General features: G+C 44.4%; 1 protein-coding gene and 1 long non-coding RNA gene across 4 annotated transcripts; one reads left to right on the top strand and one right to left on the bottom strand.

The window, feature by feature from the left end:
- Positions 1–185: 185 nt before the first annotated feature.
- Positions 186–19,913, bottom strand: LOC135400862 (uncharacterized). 2 transcript variants are annotated; one of them, XR_010424661.1, is made up of 8 exons: positions 19,569–19,913; positions 19,166–19,507; positions 18,555–18,726; positions 16,922–17,166; positions 16,752–16,805; positions 16,108–16,333; positions 14,428–14,567; positions 14,106–14,311 (listed from the first exon to the last, which is right to left on the bottom strand). XR_010424661.1 is itself a non-coding variant. In XM_064632814.1 (4 exons), the coding sequence occupies exons 1-4, from the start codon at positions 19,648–19,650 to the stop codon at positions 296–298; spliced, it is 774 nt and encodes a 257-aa protein (XP_064488884.1). In that variant the 5' UTR covers positions 19,651–19,913; the 3' UTR covers positions 186–295. The 2 variants fall into 2 exon arrangements, 1 of the variants encoding a protein (XP_064488884.1); XM_064632814.1 differs by lacking the exons at positions 14,106–14,311; positions 14,428–14,567; positions 16,108–16,333; positions 16,752–16,805; positions 16,922–17,166 and adding an exon at positions 186–473.
- Positions 1,763–8,248, top strand: LOC135378392 (uncharacterized). 2 transcript variants are annotated; one of them, XR_010418348.1, is made up of 4 exons: positions 1,763–2,192; positions 2,321–2,411; positions 2,533–2,650; positions 5,986–8,248. It is a non-coding gene; the product is annotated as an uncharacterized LOC135378392 (long non-coding RNA). The 2 variants fall into 2 exon arrangements; XR_010418347.1 differs by having other exon boundaries at positions 2,481–2,650.
- Positions 19,914–20,117: the final 204 nt, after the last annotated feature.

The following is a 20,117-nucleotide window of genomic DNA, read 5'->3' as shown; positions in this document are numbered from 1 at the left end:
AGGAGAGCCACCCCAAAGTTACTACCCAAATGTTAACACGTGGCTTGTAGAGGGCGCTCCAGCTGCTGGAGAAACTTTACTGCAAGGAGCGGATACGGTCCTGCCACTAATTAATAAGTGGTACAGCTGCTTAGCAGCGGAGAATGTCTGGGATACGAGTGCGGTACTTGAACAACCTGGTTTATTGATAAGAAATGTGAATTGAGTTGAAAAGCACATACGCATTTGTAAAGGTAGCAAATCGAGGTAATAATCGAAAGCAAAATCATCCACTAACACCACAAGTCACCACTTATTATAAAAACAATCTTAAAAGCCTAATGGATGGCAAATCAATTGACGGGGCTTCGATGACGTCGCTGGTTGCGTTGTGATGCTCGTCGAAGGAATGGCAAACATTCGTATCCCAGAAGCCGTGCATCAGTTCCGCCTTGCTGGCTTCAGCGATGGATGTAATGGACATCCCAAGACACCTGTAGTATGTAAGACAGGTTAGAAACAGGAAAACAGAAAGGATATTATACCGAAAAATATAGCAGGGTAACGGGGTAACAGAAATGGAAACGGATATCGCATACTCAGAATAAACAGAAACATAAACGAAAATGATTTATTGCATGGTAAAGCAGTACCCCAATTATTACAGCTATTTACCTGTGTCATATATATAGATTTGTTAAATAAATTTGAATCAAGCGAGCTAAAATTAACTGAGGAACTAAAACTAAAATGAACTATCGACCTGGAGCGTATATGTAAATATTATATAGTAAACAGAAGCGGCTTAGTGGTTATACGCGTATGGTGACTCGCAAGTCGCGAAAACCATGTTCATATAAGCTGTTCAAGGAAACGACGTTTGTATATTTTTGAATAAATGTGTGGAGGAGGGTACCGAAAACCGAAACCGTAACGCAACAGAAACGTAAACTAAACAGCAATGGTAGTAACCGAAGCAAAAACAGAATGAAATATGGGTCAGTAACGGAGGTGGTAACGAAACCGAAAGACAACTCTCTACTTGTTCGGCTACTTAAGTTTTAGCAGACGTTGCGCACTGCATGACACTCAGTTCAATGCAGTACATGATTGAACCCTAGCACCAAAAAGTCGGACTGTGTGCTTCACATCCTTCTAGCCAATCCACAGCAGATGAGTGGACATGGAATCGTCATAAGTTGGCCAATACGCCTAGCACATATTTATAAGCGTTTATGCAAATCCGAGTGCGTGCATGCCTATGTGTGCCGTGTTCCATATTCTCTTCATTTCAACGGCCACAGAAACGTTTTAGTGAAGAACAACTGTGTGTTGTTGTTATTGCGTCCTACCACCAGCCCCAATTCAACATTCTACGCACAACCAAGTGCTACACGATTAGTGAAGCTTCACTAATTTCCACTGTTTTTCTTTTCCGAACCTATTTCTTTACGTACTATTGCGTCGCCTGAGCGCATTCCTCCGCCATTAAAGGTCAAATATGCCGATTTTGAAGTGCCGCAGAACTGAGCGATACTCGCGCTGTGTGTTCGTTAGCGAAGACTGAATATGTGTGCGAAATATCTTGGTCCAACTGTTCGTAGTTGTTTAGAAAACATTTTTTTTAGTTCTCAAGCCCGCCCGTCAGACCGTCGGCAATCCCTGCGCACTGGCGCACCGACGTCACTGCTCTCGGTTTATCTGTTTTTGGCTTGGCATGGACTCTTGGCTTGGCCGCTCGGCTTCTTTCGTTTCGTCCCCTCGCATCGTACATAAGCGAACAGCTGTTATGTTATTGCTAAGCCGGAAAGAAAGCATGTGAATATTTTTTTGGCACGGCGTCGTTTGCAAAGTGCACTTCCTTGTTCTGACCTTGCCTTTTATCGGCTGGAGCGATATGATACGTGATATGCCACGGCGAAGTTGTCGAAGATGCGACGGTGCTACGCTGTTAGAACAATTCATCGGAGCATTCAAGTGTTACCTATTATAAGCTGTCAAAAGACCAAGCAGTGCGAAGCTCTTGGCTGACAATGGTGCCTGCTAATTTCCACTGCAAGGATTTCGACCACGAATGTTATCATAGGTTACGCGCGACTCCAGAGGCAATTTGGAATCTCGGCACGAAATCGTCTGATGAAAATCTGAGGTGCCGACGCACAACATTTTGAACGTGCTACGGAGGATAAAGGCAAAAAACGAGAGCAGAAAAGGTAAGTCGAGGCTCAGATATAAAAAAATAGCAAGCTTAATGAATCGATTGTGCAGTTGTCCTACTGCGGCTACTCTGATATAACCACGATTAACAACACAATAGTATTGAACTTCTGAACTATCACAGGTGCACGGTGAAGGCGGAAATGAAGCAGGATCTGGCTTGCATCTGGTGCATAATTGCTGACACGTTAGTTGCAGTCTACCTCCACCAACAGGTATGACAATGTGATGTTATAATTTGAGTATTCACCTATGTACAACTTTTCATGTGCGCTGGCATGCAGACATCTTGACACCACTAAATCTGCCCTCAAAGTTACAACCTGTGCTTTCAAGGTGGAAAACAAAGGTCGCCATTCCGGTTAGCTGCTATCTCCCAGTTCAAGCACTTTTGCTGTCTGGACACTCGTTCCTGTGGATGGGGTGTTACAAGCTTCACTGTCTGATATAGAAGGTACGTTACATTAGTTCAGTTAATTTGTCTTTAGCACATTTTTGTTACTGTTAGCTGGATTACTGTTGGACATACAATCTTTTCTGACACGCAGAAGCTGATGTCGCCTCTGATAACGTTTTAGAATTTTCAGTGTCATCAACGTCCATTGAGGAAGGTGCCTTTACTATCTGTGAATCTTTAATTGAAGAATAGCCCAGAATTCATGTTAACATTGTCTACTCTTATTAATTCACTGTCTGTGATCTGAGAGCTAAGAAAAATGGAAACTATTTATTTGTCACAACTTCACACTGGATGTGATACTGGATTGACATGTCAGCTAAAATACCTGGAATCTACAATACTTGTGTTGAACTTGGTGCATTACCGTGGGCAATGCCACATTCATTACATTTTTAGTGGGTCCGCTGCACAAATACTGTGTGCACACTGCATACATACATACTGTTCGATAGGCAAAAATATTTGAGCAGTGCTGCGTACTCTTTTTACCCAAAGTCCATACTCTTACTGCAAAGTCACAGTACGTAGAACAGCAATGTGCAAGTATGCTGCGATAGAGATTCACAACAGAAAGAAGGCTGTTGAGAGCATCTAAATTTTAATCAGACGGGACTTGCGTGCACAAGGCTGCTCTTGTTAATGTCTAACATGAAGTTACAAAATCACAGAATATATAGAACATGTTGTAATGCAGAGAGCGAGGGTTGGTACAGACATAAAAATAATTATACAATCATATATAATAAAATAGAAAGGGGGTACAACTCCCCCCTCAACTCAACGACTCAACTCAACAACTCAGTAACTCTACTTGTTCTCTACCTGACAACATGTCTTATATATTCTGGAATTTTGTAACTTGATGTTGGAGCCAGGGCTCGGAACCGTTATTTTTTGGGGTTCGGTTCAAGTTTCGGTTCAAGGTTATCGGTTCGGTTCGGGTTCAGCGCAGCCAAAATAACGGTTTCAACCGATAAATATCGGTTCGAACCGGGTGACGTCTGCTGTACTAATCAGCAGAGTGCGAGGTAAATTGCTACTCTAACTAAGTTTCTTTTGTTAGTGACTTGTACTAGAGTCCCGGGTTGTCGGATTTATTCGAAAAAATGCGAAAAACACATAGCCCGGTAAACTTTTAAGCAATTCGCATTAATCCGAAAAACTCTTCTTGGCAGATGTTTCTTTCAACTTTTTTCTTCTGATAGCCGTGTTATTGTTCTTGGCCTCCTGTTGTGTCCTGGGTTTCTTCTGCCCTCGGATACCGTCCCCGCCGGAATATGATAATGGTCTCCGCGACCTAGCGTTTTCTTCCGCGGTCATACCGGCCACTTTGAGGATTCACAGCCCGGGTTTTTCCCCAGTCTGTTTCTGTATTTCGTTGTCCTACATTGACCTAAGCACTAAAATGAGCATCGAACCGAGGTTATACGGCAACTAGTTGCAGTGCTGACGGGAAGATGGGGCGCAAAAGAAAGCTGCACTGAGACTACGTCAAGCAGTACTCTGATTTCGAGGAGTTCGCATCGTCCCGAGATCTCAATGTAGAGTTTGTCGTAAGTAAGCACTGCTATGCCGGTGACTACAGTACACGGAAAGGGTGCATTTGGATTTGTGGAACACTTTAGTGCGCGTAGCACAAAATGTATTCTTAAACCTATGTCTCTTTAGTGTTGCGTTTTAGTTGCACAACCGTGCGTGCGCCGTCAAGTTTTCTCCAAATTTCGTATATTAACTGAGCTGTAAACCATACATTCCGAAAAACTTCGTTCTTCGAAAAACCACTAAACTCCGAAAAATATCATTCGGTAAAGCCTAGAAATAAAACCCGGAACCCTACTTGTAACTTAACTCGGTACTTTTACGCCGTTGTAACTTTCAGAGGGACTCGTTTCTTTTTCAGGTAACTTTATCAAAGTAACTTGAACTAAGTTGCAAGTTACTTTTAATTCTTTTTTCACTCGCGTACACTTATTTTCTTGCTTTCTTTCCAGTTCTTTCAAGGCATTTTAGGCCATAAAACGTGATATTTAATCAATGATTGTACTCTACTCAGGAAGTAAGAGCCGCTGCCATTGAAATGAAGGTGAACCATTGTGCACCCACAGGGACTAAGATGCAAAGCGTTCGTATTGTTGGGCATAAATGAAAACAATCGAAGCGTGTTGCACTCCTCCGCAGGCAGCTGAACGTTGAACTCAACTGCTCACATGCCCAGCAGCTCTGTAGTGCTATTTTGTGTCCGAAGTAACTTGGAAGTAACTCGTTCTTTTTTCTAAGGAACTGCGGGTTACATTTCAGGCTGAAGAACTTGGATATTACCTTAGTTACGTTTTTCATACGGTAACTTAACTCTTAACGAGTTCTTTTTGACGGGTAACTTCTCTATCTATGCTAATTAGTGTATCACATGTGAGAAGTAATACCAGGTTCCGGCGACGGCTTGCTCCTCGTTCCTACATCTTACTCCCTCGACAGAGAACCATGCAGTTCACAGAAGATCATCCTTTACTGTACTGAAAAGTGCTCGGAAATGACGCACAGCGTACCATTGAACTTCATTGCAAAAGGCTATCGCCAATTTCTCAAGAAAAAAAGGAAGAAAGTAGTCATGTGGTAGATAGGAGTATCTCAGAGTCCCATGCGCAGGCCAGCACGCTCCCCGCTGAAAAGAAGGCGGGAAGCCGCTCCTGTGTTCCCTTCCTCCATGCTCTGGACCACACGCCAGCCTGTTTCCCTTCGTCGCTAGAGGTCTGCGTTGCTTGTGGATGTCACTGTGAACTATTAAAATGTATGCCGCCTTCACACTGCGGTGCTGAATGAAAGGAAGCCGCCGAGGCAATAATACAAAATGTTGCTGTCTTGTGGCACATCTTTTTTTACACCTCGAATTACAAAAGTCTACAGGGATGTCGTGAACCTTTTGGAGGTGAAGCTGTAGATGGTGCATGGACTAACCAGTTCTTAGTTTATTTATTTGTCTGTTCTATAAATTCGGCAAGATTCCGAGCGATGCAGGGAGCTTATGCGCGACAGTCGAGTGAGAAGGTATAGACGTTTTTACCGTCTCGCGAACCGGCTACCGCGTCATATTTTTTTTCGGGTCAGTTCCGGTTCGTTCAAGAAGGGAGAAAAAATGTTTACGGTTCGGTTCGGCAAAAAATAAGTTTTTTTGCGGTTTTCGGTTACGGTTCAGTTCCGGTTCCGACCCCTGTGTTAGACCACAAGAAGTACAGCCTTCTGTGGGAAAGTCGTCTTTCTGTTGTGCACAGTCATTATAAAGTAAATATGACTATCCATTTCTTGTCATTAAATGCTTTTTTTTTCTGCAGTGATGAGCAACCATAAGGGCACATGCCAGAAAGGGAGTCTCCTTGGGATGACAAACCCTCATCACCTCATGAGGATACAATGGTTGACGAATGGTTCATGTTCTCAAGCACATCGAAACTTCAACAAATAATTCATGAAAAGCCAGTCAGTGCTAGGATCAGGAATTGAATGTGGACCGTCCTGCTACCAGTCAGAGATGTTACATTTCAGGCACTCATTGACTTTTGGTGAATTACTTGTTGACATTGTCCCAAGGTGGAGCTCGCCACAGCTCATTTGCCTATCTGTTAATGTTGTGGCGTGTGTTGCGTTTTTCTCTTTGTGTGTTCCAGACTCAGAACGGTTAATTTGGATCAGGTCAGGTACGTTTCATTTAGACATGGCAAACATAAAGTGGTGTTTCCGAACACAACTTAGCAGTGGCCTTCATACATTACTGCTACGGCCATTAAGCGTGAATGGAAAGCTGCACATTATGCATGATGTAAAACCCCAAGACTAGGGAACACGAAGGGACAGACACAAACACGTCCCTTTGTGTTCCCTAGTCTTGTGGTTTTACATCATGCATCATCTTCACCAGCTCGCTTGCTTCCTAGCCATTTTTTCTGCACATTATGTTCACTCTACTTTTATCGTGTGCTATGTAATATTGTTCAAGTTCTGTCAAACGAGCGTGTAATGCTATAAAAAAATTCAGTACACTCTTTTTGTGGGTTGAATGGTAGCACATGAATGCAGAAAGGAAACTGTCATGTTATGGCAAGTGTTTATGTATTGTACATTTAACTACTAATTTTATTGGTTAGCTTTCGCCGGCGTATGATGTCAAGCCATGTTATATTAATTTGGAACATGTTCTTAGTAGCCAGAGCAGCTGATACACAGTGAGAACATAGCCCGTGTGTGTTTGTCTTTTCCACCGCAGCCCTTGAGTTTCCTCCCTGATGGCTACACATGTCAGGGATAGGTTTCAGAACCGATATTTCCGGCCAAGTATGAATTGCTTTTCAGGGGATCATCACCCTGGCAGATGAAACATATGGTTTAAATTATTTGCAGGACAGGAATTGCGTAGCTTCACACAAATACTACTACTACGACGTAAGAGTGCTTTCAAATCTAGCTTTTTTGTCTTCCTGACATTATCGCACAAAATGTAGCATCCACTATGATCCTTTATATGGGGGGTATGTACAGTGCAATCAACAGATGCTATTTACAAATCTGTGTTTCCTACTGTGTTGAAATGGGATAGTTTGTATCTGAGAGCCATAGTGAAACACAGGCAGCCAATGACAGACCTTTGATGCCCTCGAGAAACATGGCAACACATTGCAGGGACTCTGGATGCTGCCTAAAATTCCAGAACACAGAGCTCAAGGCAGCGGTTAGACAACAAGTGGTTAGAGAAATCCAAGACAGTTGCATGTGTAAGCAGTCCGCTGTGGGATTTGCTTCTGTACGACATACGTTATCTCAAAGAGGACGCACGGGCACACTCAGAATGATACTAGGGCTGCCTGTGAAATAGAATGAGGAGAGGAGGAGATATATAACCCTTTTTTCTTGTCTGTTATTCTATTGGTTAAATTGACACTTGCTTAGCAGCATATATGTGTATATTCCAGAGTCTGCTAATAAATATATCAGTTGAGAGCTAGCAGTCGCATTGTAGATGTCTCATCCTGTCCTTGGCTGCTTGTGTTTCACTAAGGGCATGCTTGCTATTGCAAAAACAGGAAACAAAAAAAGACCATAGAAAAACACGAAAAGAGCGACCTAAAAAGCTGCCTCTTCTAGTGCTCACACGGAGGCAATGCAATGAGGTAACATGCGCCATTAATGAACTGTGCATAGTAGTACATATCACAATGGTAACCGATTATTCAGATTTTTCTTGAAGTACTTTTTTTTTAGCTTTGTTTGCACAGTCTATTATTGGAGCTTTATGTGATTCCCTTCTTTAGATACTTTAAGATTGCTGATGCTGTGCAGTTTGTTAATTTTGAAACTGTACTGTGCTGAGGTACAAAAAGAAAATTGTCATATCTGCATTTGAGTACATAGGAATAATTTGTAAGTACTTTCCTTGTTGACATTAATATTTGCACCAGGTCACAACATTGTTGATTGATGGAAAATGTAAATAAGTATATTTATTTGCTTGCCAAACAATGCACAAATGTCTTCTTTTCTAGTGAGATATTCCCTGTTCACCAGACATAAATGTGGAAAAGTTAAAGGGGCACAATGATGGTAGAGTCTAGCATTGCTTTTTGCCACTTCACATATATTCACTGTTATTCGTGCGCACATGTAGGAATAGGAAGGTAGAGCATGCGCATAAAAAATTTTGTATGCAGCCACAATTAGATGATGTCCAGGCATATATAATTGTGCTTCATGTGCAATGGGTATGCTAACGCATTGCTTCCATGAAGCCTTTTTATTTATTTTTTATAAATTTGATTTTTATTTTATATAAATTTTATATTACTTATTGTATACTTATTTTTTATAAATTTTATAAATTGAAAACTCAAGTTACACAGCCCCTGTAAGAGTGCCCTTTGCAAATGGTTTGGTAACGTGTCTCTAACTGTAAAGGTAAGAGGCAATCGAGAATGCTGCAGACAGGGTTGCAACTTACATATTGCTCATCATGTCCTACATGATAAATATGAAATACAAAGTGATTTGTACAATAATTCCTGAGCACGGAATTAATTCCGAGGCTGGCCAGTGATGTCACCCAGGATGACAAGTCACATAATTGCCTCTAACACTTTTACACCCCATGGACTGAGTTGTGAATTGAAACAGCACTCTACAGAAGGATAAGGTGCACCTGATTTCTAGAATCTATGCTATGCCCTAACTCTTCAGATCCCACATTTCTAAAAACACCACTTCTAAGTGGCAATATGTGCTCTGGTACTTCTTTTGCGTCTGCATAGTGTGCGACCACATGGCTTCTGGAGCTTTCGTGTGCATGTTTTTGTGCTACAGTGCTCATTATAAACAATATCCAGATGTTAGACATGAAATACAGTAGCCTGTAGCGTGCCACACAACGCAGCGTGACATGGGAGTGTGTTATTCAAAGAAAGCTTCTGGAAAATGCACAGAATCCCACAAAAAGTTTAAAATGTGACTTGTATTTCGTTTTACTTCGCTCGTCGTTCCATACCATCGTCGACGGTGTTGCACATTGATAAATCGTACGTAAAACTTGGCCCATAGCAGTATGCGGTTTCTTAAATACATAGCACAATTTTTTCCTGCAAGAATAAAACGCTGTCGGCATTTTCTTGCTAAAACGGCTGTCCAAACGTTAGTCTCTACAATGGGCAAGTGCTGTAAAGGGGCTAACGCAGACGCGACTTGATACAAATTGTGCGTGCTCACAAAACACAAACGACGAATTCCAGTCACAACATCGCACAGAGGTTGGTTCGCGAATGAGTTCGCAGCTGCTGCACTGTTTACTTATCGCGGAACGGTGGAACCCGGCTCTCCGCCATCTTCAAGCACAGATACGTGAGGCCGCGAGAAGCCGTAGCTGGCGTAGCTGGAATCCACTGACAAGTACGAAGGCGCGTACACGTCACAATGCCCGTTCGCGTGCATCTACGTCATAAAAATGGCTGCGCCCACGTGTGTTTCGGAATGAATTATCTATCTTTTCGACATGCTACTGTACCGAATTGAGAGAAAGAAAGTGCATATTGGGGAGAGGTGGATGCGGGCTTTCAGAATATCACAACCGTTTCGACTATTTGGGATATCGGCATTGGTGACCTTTAATTGTCTAGGTGCTAGATCGCAGTGCTTCTAGGGACAGAGCTGGAGGAATTCGCTGGCAATGAATTCCCGTTATTTCTTATTCTGTTTCTCGCATTTCATGAAATGTGGAGGTTGTGTTGCAGTTTAAGTGCAGTGTTTCACAGTGCAAGTTGGACATAACCTCTTGACTCTCTGTTCGTATTACATTTGAGCTGTTGGAAAACTGATGCATGCTGAAATCACAAAGCACCGCATAGGATGAAAGAGAGGTTTCTAAAGATACGATATTGAGTTGGGTCAACTGAAGTGTCACTGATGCAACTACTTGCTGTCGTGGAAGCATGCATCGAAGAGAAAGGATGACACAGAGGCACAAAACTAAACCAATGAACTGCACAGGTTTAAACGGCTGGTTCTTTCAGTGCCGTCTCTGCGTAATCATTTAAAGCCGTTTGATTCCCGTTTCGCGTCGAAAGCCAACTCCGACCTACGACCTATCAAGTGCGAAAATCCCAAGAAGGCCGACGATCCGGGGTAAAGCCACGTCGGCCATTTTCGGCTCATGTCGGCCACCTGAAGCCGTATCTGATCCGGATATGAACCTTGTACACTGCCGTACGCGTGATCTAAATGCCACCGGACGGTTGTCACCCAGGTGGGGGAGACTGTTACAACGTTGGCGATCGCCGTAGATAAGGATGAGGAGCGCGAGCACCTTGGGATGTTGGATGTTCCTGTCCAGTATTTCGGCCTGTAAGATTTTGGTGGCAACGGTGGGATGAATCTACAAGACCCAGCGGAGCCCACTGGGGAGCGAGGCCCTACAACGAGGTTCCAGTCACGACAAATCCCTTCGTCGGAAGGCGCCCCGGCTACGGCAGCGCCGGCACAGGAAGAGGGTGCACAGACAGAGGGTGGCCTATGAGTGAGCAGTGTCCAAGAAACGGTATCGCAGTGCACAGCAGCGCAGTCAGCTGTTTTTGCCCGACAATTCCCAGGGCTCTCGGCGGTCCTCACGGACGCATTATCGGAGATGGGACAGCGGATAGATGCCGTCGAACAACGTCAAGGGGTTGCATCGCCCAGATGCCCTCGGACAGCACAGAGGTGGTCCATCGCCGACACGTCCCCAACTAGCGAATCCTGCATCCCAGTCTTAGCTAAGCGCCGCATCGAAGCTTCCAACGTTATACGGTCCTGGATCGCTCGATGCTTGTCTAGAACAGTTCACCCTTGTTGCCCAGGCGAACAATTGGAGTGAAGAGACTTCGTGACGGCATTAGCGGCACATTTTCACGGATCAGCCTCCGAAATTCGGCTTACAGCCACAGATGCAGTCAATACATTGACCTTCGGCGCATTAATGGACGCATTGAACCAGAAGTTCGGCGACAAACGTCTACAGCACATCCACCACGCTCAACTTCTCTATCGCAGTCAGCAACCTGGCGAAGCACTCGCTACCCTCGCAGCTGACCTTGATGGCTCGACCAGTAAGGGTTTCCCGTTCTGTCCGCCCTGCAGCCTTGGCATCATAGGTGTAACGGCTTTCACGGATGCTCTCTAGGATTAAGTGACTGAACACCTTCTTCGCCTCGCGCGACCAGCTACGCTACGCCAAGCCCTTGCTCCAGCGTGGGAAATCGACGCAGCCCAACAGTCTACACAGGCTGTCATATCCTGTCGGTCACCACGGTTACATGAAGCTGCTCATAACCCCACAGGTAGTGTGGCATCAAACTGCACTTTGTGGCAACATCATTTGCGGCCAGTCCAATGCTACGGTTGCGGAGCATACGGTCACTACTCTTGTCACTGTACAGTACCGTCCGCGGGAAACGAAAAGAGCGGGCAAACCAGGGGGCTAGACACACAGGTCCCCCTCATCCTCGGTGCATCAACTTCGCCGACCACTTCTACCGACGACCATGTCCCGTGCATCCCGGCTGTTCTACAGGAAACAAACCAAGAGCTGTTGTGGGCACTGGTGCGGTAGTCAGCGTAGTCAGCCTCCTGGTACGTTCCAGCTCAGGTCCAAATACGGCCCAGTCTTGGTCCACCTATAACAGCCTCAACCTCTGCTGTGATGCCGCAGGGCATAACCACACTGCCAGTGACAGCCGCGGGAAGAACTGTAATGATTGAGTTTTAGTCGTCTCGAAGCCATTGTACCTTCTGTTGCTGGGTTGCGATGGGTTTCGTCTTGTACAGGTGTCGATATCGTTCAGAGTCACTCCGTCTGTACAGTCTCAGAGTGAGACGCCCAGATCCCGAAATTACAATGCTACCACAGTGTACATACGTGTCAGATGCTTCATTCATGGAGTATTTGGGGTGTTCCAAGCTTTGCGTTTTTGGCGGAGTCCCTTTCCCAAAAGATGGCAAATTGCAGAGGTATGCCACACGACTCTGCGAACGCTTACGCCAACGACGGACAACGAGCCAACAACAGACAGACCACTTTCAGTCGTCGTCAGGGAAACCCAAACAGGTCTTCCCTTAGTAGCCACCTTGGTGACTGCTACAATGCCAGCACAAAACGGGGACGTAATGCACATCCCAGCCAGGATTCAGCCAGGGCCGGTGAAGCATTCGTACCCGCACCGGGGCTATCCTAACGTGAGCCAACAGTGAAATTAGCGCGTTCCTCGTAGCACGTTCCACACAGGGCGAATCCCACTTACACGCCGCGAAACCATCGGCGAGGCATTATCGCTCTCGCATGGACATGCAGTAGCCACGGTGACGTCCGATATGACGCTGGAGCCTTCCGCGGAACATCTTCAGCCAATTCCATGGCACGAAGACAAATTCGGGAATCAGCTCGCACCCTCCGAAAGAGAAGACTTACAACGGTTCCTCCTGAAGTATCGTAAATGCGTCGCAACAAGCCCGACGGATATCGATTGCATATCCCTTGCTTGTCATATCATCAACACAGGGTCTAGCGGACCAATTCGTCAGCACGCACGGCGCGTACACCCCTCAGAAAGGGAAATCATTCGCACCCATGTTGCTCCGATGTTGGAACAAGGAGCCGTTTCCGAGTCAACCATCCCATGGTCGTCCCCAGTTGTCCTGATGCTCAAAAAGGATGGCACTTCTACGTTGACTACCGCAAGTTAAATAACGTTACAGAAATGGATATCTACCTTTTGCTTAGCCTTGATGACGCCTTGAACAGACTAGCAGTCGGACTCGACCATAACGACGCCGAAAAAAATGATTTCGCAGCCCCAGACGGATTGTACGAGTTCAAAAGGCTCCCCCTTGGTCTCTGAAATGCGCCCGCTACAATCCAGCGCCTAATGAATCAAGTTCTCAGTAACTTAAAGTGGACCGCGGCACTGAATCACTTTCCACAAAGTCTGATATCAACATGAATGGCAATAAATAAATGAGGCAGGAGACCAGTCCCCTTGAAATTTCGCAATCTCGATATCTCCCTTGCTGTGCTCTCACATGCAGGTTAATGCGGTTCAAAATAGCTACTCGAGACAGACACAAAGCTGCTTTTGGTTCCTGACAAGGGAGAGTTTGGTTCAAACCATAAATTGCTATTGTTGCATGGCAAACAATATAGTATTTTGACAATGCACAGAAAACAAAGCTGAAGAGATATGACACACCTCTTTCAAAGTTATATCCCAAGCGGTATTCCCTTGAAGGAAGGGTAATCTACAGGAGAGCCCAATTTCTGTGCTGCTATTCCAGCCATTATAGAAAAGTGTTATCTTACGTATAACGTAAATGTATTGCATGCAGCATCTACACAATGAGGGGTTCTAAGAATTTTCAGGCTTGTGAAACTGTGCAAAAGCGATTTTCTATTTTATTTTTAACCGGAGAGGACAAATCAAAACGTAAAAGTGCAGCTGCAATTGAAGAGGACTAAAAACAACAAAACAGAAATGACAGTTTAATTTCACAGAGATATAGCAGCTAGTAGGTCATAATCAAAACCGCCCTTGTGTAAACCTAGAAGTTCAGGAGAATTGAAATTTTGCGCATCCATATTTCAGTTTCCCAAACGAGATTTGGTTGGTTACTTATTTATTTAGTTACTTATTAGCAATACCCTAGTGCTCCATCTAAGTGACATTAGCTGTCGCCTGTTACTTCCTTCGCATGCGGAGTGTACACACCTAATTGAGTATACAAGGGTGTACAGTTTATTGGGATAGAGACACATTAGGTCACCATAGATGCTGTTAGGATCTGCTTCCTGAGACCAAAAGGGCGAATTGAAGCCGACATATTTCTCCAGCTGCAGCACTCAAGTGGGCTGTCACTACTGCAGCTTCTTTCATTACTGTAGGGAAAATGCAGGTATGCAGGTATTGAACAAAGAAGAGACGGACACAAGGCTTAACTGAATGCACTTTATGGGTTTTAGCTAGGTTCTTCCTGCAGCGCTATCTCCATGTAGAATTGCGGGGTGGCACGAAAGGAACCTTTTTTTAATAGCTGTGCTGGTAGGTCTCAGAGTGGCACGCACAGGTGGTCAGCAGTATTAGACTCTTCATCTATGTAACCCTACAAGGAGGGTTAAACGCAATTGGTTGTAAATGGTTAGATAATACCTTTCCTTTTCTTTTTTTTTCTCTCTCTCTCTGTTTTTGGGCGTGTATGTGTCATTCGTTTGACCCTACCTCGCTCTGTTTCTCCACAGCTTCGCCATGAATCAGTTTGCCACCAGATGCACGAGCAAGGAGCACTTCAAACTCCAGAGCTTCGTTGATCATCTTGAACTTAGGTCGCATCCGTATAAGTCCCAGCACCTATGTGTAGCCTACAAAAAAGCAAAAGAAAAGAAGAAGAAAGTTTGTGCATTGCATCATGTCGTGTGCAAGACAGACTAATTTTTTATGCTCTGGTCTCCCTTCAAATTCGCATACGCGGCGAAGGGAGGCAAAGGGGAGCCGGTCTTCATATAATGGAGAGAGGCCGCTTGATAACGTGTCTGCCCCCGGGTGGGCTGTGTCTTTCAGTGCACGGCCTATAAAACAGTCCTCAGGTCAGTATCCTTTGTGGTGCTGTGCTTATTGACATGCTGCAATATAATGTACATTGTTTCACTTTGGTGGACAGTATTGAAATTAGTCTTGAACTGAAACGCACAGCATATTGAAACTCACACAGCAGTTTCTCGTTTTACGAGGATGACACTACCACGGAAGACTGTGCTGCGACAACAGGATTAGCACTCGTCATGAATGAGTGTAATGCCTAGTTACTCCAGCAAATTCACAAAGAGTTTTCATACAACGAGTTCATTTCGAGCAGGCCGATTTAAAAAAAGATATGCATCTTTCCTCTCCCTCGTCACTTTACTTTGGTATGGTGGAAGGAAACTCCGAGACAGAGCAAGATGCAACACAAGGCAACGATTTTGCGTCTTCCTTAGTCTCGGAGTTTTCATCCACCATGTATAACCATCTAGTCTGTATCTTATGTCTTCTACATTAAGTCCACGGAATGAAGCGCTCTTTGGAATAAAATTAATATCCACAAGCTTTCGTGCAGAACGTGCACTTCATCAGCTGAACACACACAACATATTTTTGTGTGTATCTTAAACTGACAAAGTTGAACTACCCACTACTACCAGTCCGGACTGTGTATTTTTTTCCTTCATCGCCCAAGTGTCTTCTACATTACTTTAGTATGAGATGACCATGACGATTCATGCTCAAATATTGTTAGCTTCTGTGAACTAATGTACTTTGACTTCTCTTCAAAATCTGCCTCTTTCTATTCAGGTTTAGTTTCGGGGCTACATATGTGACCTATAGCGTATGATCGGTGCTACTACCACCTTATGCTGCCAAGAGTACTCATCAAGCTCAGTGTGTCCAGCAGGCAGCCCCATCGCAGGGACGATGGCCCATTATGTTTTTACTTAACTGAGAGAGTACAGTCACCACACCTGACATGGTCTGACTGGGAAGACATGTACGACTGCACAGGTGAAAAGCAGGTGGCTGACATGCAAACATTTTTGATACACTCGTATGACAGTGCTCCCCACTGGCTTCAGTGTACCCTCCCAATGGTAGACATTACTGAAATACACATCTTATATTTGTACCCTTGAAATTATTACACACTTTCCTAAATTTCTGAGCTTGCTCATCAATGTCACTCACATCACAGAGGTGAAAGGTTATGTCCCTTGGGTCACATGTGCTGTACATTGGAAACAAGTGAACACATATGGAATGATGAGTGATAAATATCCTATATTAAGCATGCATGCACATGTTCCGCTCTTGAGACTTTTTTCTGGCTTATCTGTATCATCAAACCTTTACAAGGCCTGTACAGCTTACCCTTCAGATTGTACAGTAGTATCGAAGTATGTAGATACAGAAGGCGCTGCTTGACACTGCGTAGTGCTGATGTGTTGTGAGTAGCAGTTGTCTCCAGCTGCAGCACTCCTGCCTGTATTCTGGTGTCGTTTGTGCCATACCAGGTCATTGAGCTGATGCGCATGAAGGATTGAGACCCAATCCAGTCTGTGTTGAGGCGTTCGATGAACCTATACTCTGAGCAGCTCTGAAAGAAAGCCTCACATGTTGTAAATGATACATAAATCACAAGCGAATGGTAAATGTGAACGATTGTGACATATTAGAGGGCTGGCACCAACAGTGCAAGTTGGGACTGCTGTTTGTGTTGTCTTATGCACTTGCTTAGCTTTTTCATGTCGCTGCTGATGTGACACAAGTGTTAAAAGGAATCCATACTGACTTACAGTTTGGTAGGGCATATTAAGGGCTCCAGACATAGTTCGTCCAGTGCTACAACTTAACGTACACAGGAAAACGAAAATAAGAGGCGTAAAATAATGATTTGATGCGCCGGGAAACGAAAAGAGCTAGACAATTGAATCATAACTGCCGTAGTGGTTTTAATTCAGTTAGTGTTCGCGAAACCTCGAACGCATGTACTTCAGAAAGTCTAACGTTTATACCTGCCATTGTGTCAAACACGAATCTCCTTCGATGTGCTTGGAATGGGCTTCATTCTAAAAGCAAAAGCGCAACACCAGATTACAACTACTATATTTCTTCCACACTACATCATCTTTATTTCGTTAATGCAAGCGGCCCTGGATTATGCACAATTGTACGGTAATCTTACCTCCATCTTTCCTCCACACGATTGGTAAAAAGACGGTTGGCAAAGCATACACTTTTAGAGACTTTTTCTTTTCTTCTTTGTCGATGGCACACTCACTCTTGCTCTGAAGATGTCACTACCTCGTACTATGTACGCGTCTTCTGAGAAGCCCATCGAACACACGCGGGACACTGTTTTCAGTTTTATCCCATGCGGTTGGTAGCACACAATTGCCGCTTGGCACTTTTGCTCCGTACATCGTCGTTCTGGGTATTGTAAAACGAGATGTTCGAATTACTCATTCAGGTATTCTTGCACGTAGGCACTCTGCAGACATTATCATCCGACATCTTTGAAAAAAAAAAGAAAAATGCCGCATAGAAAAATCGGGGAGCATTTCAAGCTTCGGAAAGGAGCACATAAGCAGACGGAAACACTAGCCGTACGTCATCTGCCTGGGCACCATTCGGGATCTTTCAAACAACCAATCAGCGGTGATTCTCTAGAACGTAACTGGTGGCTGTTGTTACAAGCAGATGTTTGTGCTGAGAACGCGCTGTGAATAATTCGTATTGATTTTCTTGATACAAATGCCGATTTGTTGCGGAATAATTTGTAGGCTTACATTTCAAGCTACGGGTAATCGGACGGTGATATCTCTCGAAGCGAGTCACTGCACGCTACTATCCGTTTAAAGCAAAATTCAAGGTGTCCAAAATTGCGAAGATCTTAAGATGAGCCAGGAGATATAACAAAAACATTTGGAATGTGACAAATTGCGTGCTGTGTGGTTAAGTTGTATTTGACCTGTTCACTATTTATTCTGCATTAAAAGAAACGACAGAAGGAAAACGCAACTTTGCCTGCATGTCATTTTTTTTTTCTCTCTCTCTCTTCTTTTCGTGTAAAGTGGCTGTATTGGTAGCGGAAAAAAGGATCACGCTTTGTGATATTGCACGATATTGAATTGAACGAGAGTACATTTCTGCTACCAATGCACCCAGATCACGGCTTCCATGGAGTTGAGACCTACGGATCGATTCAACGCGTCCGCCCCACAGAAAGCGGAACGCGTGTCGTGTGATTGCAGCTTGTATTACCGCTGGTGGGGATGAAACAGCCGCTAAAAACCACAAGCGACTGCACCATATACTGCTAACAGCCGTGCCCGAAAAGGCTGATCAACAAATTTAAGCTCCCGCAGCACAGCACTACAGCGGCTGAATACTCGAGGCAGCTGAGAGCTGAGACTCCTGCACTGTCAAACACTACTCCTAGGATTTTAACCTAAGGTCTGACAGGGACTTGAAACGGTGCAGCACAGGTTGACTGAACATTTATAAAAAGAGCGACACTTTTGGATCTGTTCAATCGTGCCCCAGAAACTGTACGATAGTCTTCAAATGCTTTGAACACTGGCTCTAGGGAACTCTCGCGCGGTAGTATGACGGAGACATCGTCAGCGTACGCAAACACAGGCGGTGGGCATCTATTAGGTAGCCTTAGGATAACTGAGAGAGTCTTTTTTTTTTTTAGTACATTTCTGCTACCAATTTAAGGTGCAGCGGTGCTACACTCTGAAGCAGCTGCAGCTCTAGGGAACATAGTGGTAGCGTTGTTACGTACTGTATTGCTTTGTGGTAAGGGTACTCACGCTCCACTGTGTTTACACTTTGTCTCCCTTTGCGCTTCCCTAATGCGAGCAATGAGGGTTTCCAAGTCAAAACCTTCAGCGACATAGCTCTGGTAGAAGGAGAACTTGCACAGATCTTCCGAAGAGAGAACTGTTGAAAGTGTTGTCCAGTCCAGAGGGTTTTGCGCAACGGCTGTAATAAAAGGTATCTGCATGTTATACAAGAGCTTGTAGGACAAATGATAAACGCAAATGACACTGGTGCAATTGATGACGCTACATGCTGACTTTCCTCTGCGTTGCACTTGGGTTTTTCAATTGATGCCACTGCTAACTGATTTAAACTACGACAACGCTTTGGACTAATAGCTCTTATGGGACGTACAGGGTGCGTGCAGCTCCTCTACACTTAAAGAGGCTACATGCGATTCCTCGTAATGGGTTACTACTTGTTGTACGTGGTAATAAGCAAAACAATTTTGATACCAGTGACGCGTTTGAATTTTCATTACTCCGGAGAGTGCGTTCAGTTGGTGTCGAGAGGCGCCGACATCTACTTTACGCTTACATTTTTCGCAATATGACGGGCTATTAGTACCGCAAAGCCGAACTGTGTAAGTAAATTCCTTTACCAGGAGTACGTGGTAACGCAACCGAGTGGTACGTGGTTGTCCTGGTCGTCGTCGTCGTTGTTGTCTGCGTTATTCCCGACGTTATCGTTGTAACCGTTACGGTTATAGTTTTAACGATCCTGATGATTGTCAATGACGTGTCGTTTCCAGAAGTGGTGAAGTTGCTGGTTGTGTCCGTCGTCGTAAGCATACGCAGTGTTGCCGGTGAGTATCCAGTGTCGGGTGATGGATCATGCGATTGAACTCCGTATGCTTCGTTGCCTTCTCCATATTCTTCCCAGTTGTCGCCATTCTCGTCCACCGTGTAGGCGTCACTCATCCATGAGTATCGGATTGCCACGGCTAAAAAAGGAAACGCGCATTTCTTTAAGATAGACGCTTATGCTTGTCGTGAAACACGTACCTAGCCCGATTGCAGCAACGAGGCAGATAAACATGAGAAGGTAGTCTCCAAGGGTGCCCGCTTCAGAGTCTCTGAGAATCATTTTGTACGTTAGGGTGGAAAACCAAAGAGCATGAATGTGTTATGCAGAGCATGAATATCGATGCGGAGGATTTGTGTTATTCAGTACCAGATGACTCCCTGTTCAAAACAGTCGAAAAACAGAAAAAAAGGGACACGGGGAGGTTGCGTTCCAGAACGATAAGGAATATCTATTATGTACCGCCGTTTTACGCAAGCCCAAAGCACACATTCAGAAGAGAGGCATTTGAGTAGTAACAGTAGGTAATTCTAAAACTTCATGACGATGAATGTGGTACAAGGTTTATCGGCATTTTTTTTTTAACTCTGACATAATGATAAAAGATTACGTTGTTGTGAAGATAAAAGTTTCGCAATGTTTATTTGTTATGTGCATGACTATTTCACCTTTTACAAGGACGAACGGTCAGGAGGTGAAATACACGACGTACTACAGGTTTTCCCGCCCATTTTAATCTAGGTGCCATC

The sequence above is a fragment of the Ornithodoros turicata genome, chromosome 1 (assembly GCF_037126465.1).
Source record: "Ornithodoros turicata isolate Travis chromosome 1, ASM3712646v1, whole genome shotgun sequence".
Taxonomy (NCBI): Eukaryota; Metazoa; Arthropoda; class Arachnida; order Ixodida; family Argasidae; genus Ornithodoros; species Ornithodoros turicata.
The sequence above is the reverse complement of the archived record's forward strand: the minus strand, read 5'-3'. Positions and strand labels throughout refer to the sequence as shown.

Coding starts and splice junctions, on each gene's coding strand:
- LOC135400862 (XM_064632814.1), bottom strand. CDS start 19,650: ATGATTCTCAGAGACTCTGAAGCGGGCACCCTTGGAGACTACCTTCTC. Junction 19,508..19,568: donor CGTTGCTGCAATCGGGCTAG/GTACGTGTTTCA, acceptor TTCCTTTTTTAG/CCGTGGCAATCCGATACTCA. Junction 474..18,554: donor AAGTGTAAACACAGTGGAGC/GTGAGTACCCTT, acceptor TACATACTACAG/GTGTCTTGGGATGTCCATTA.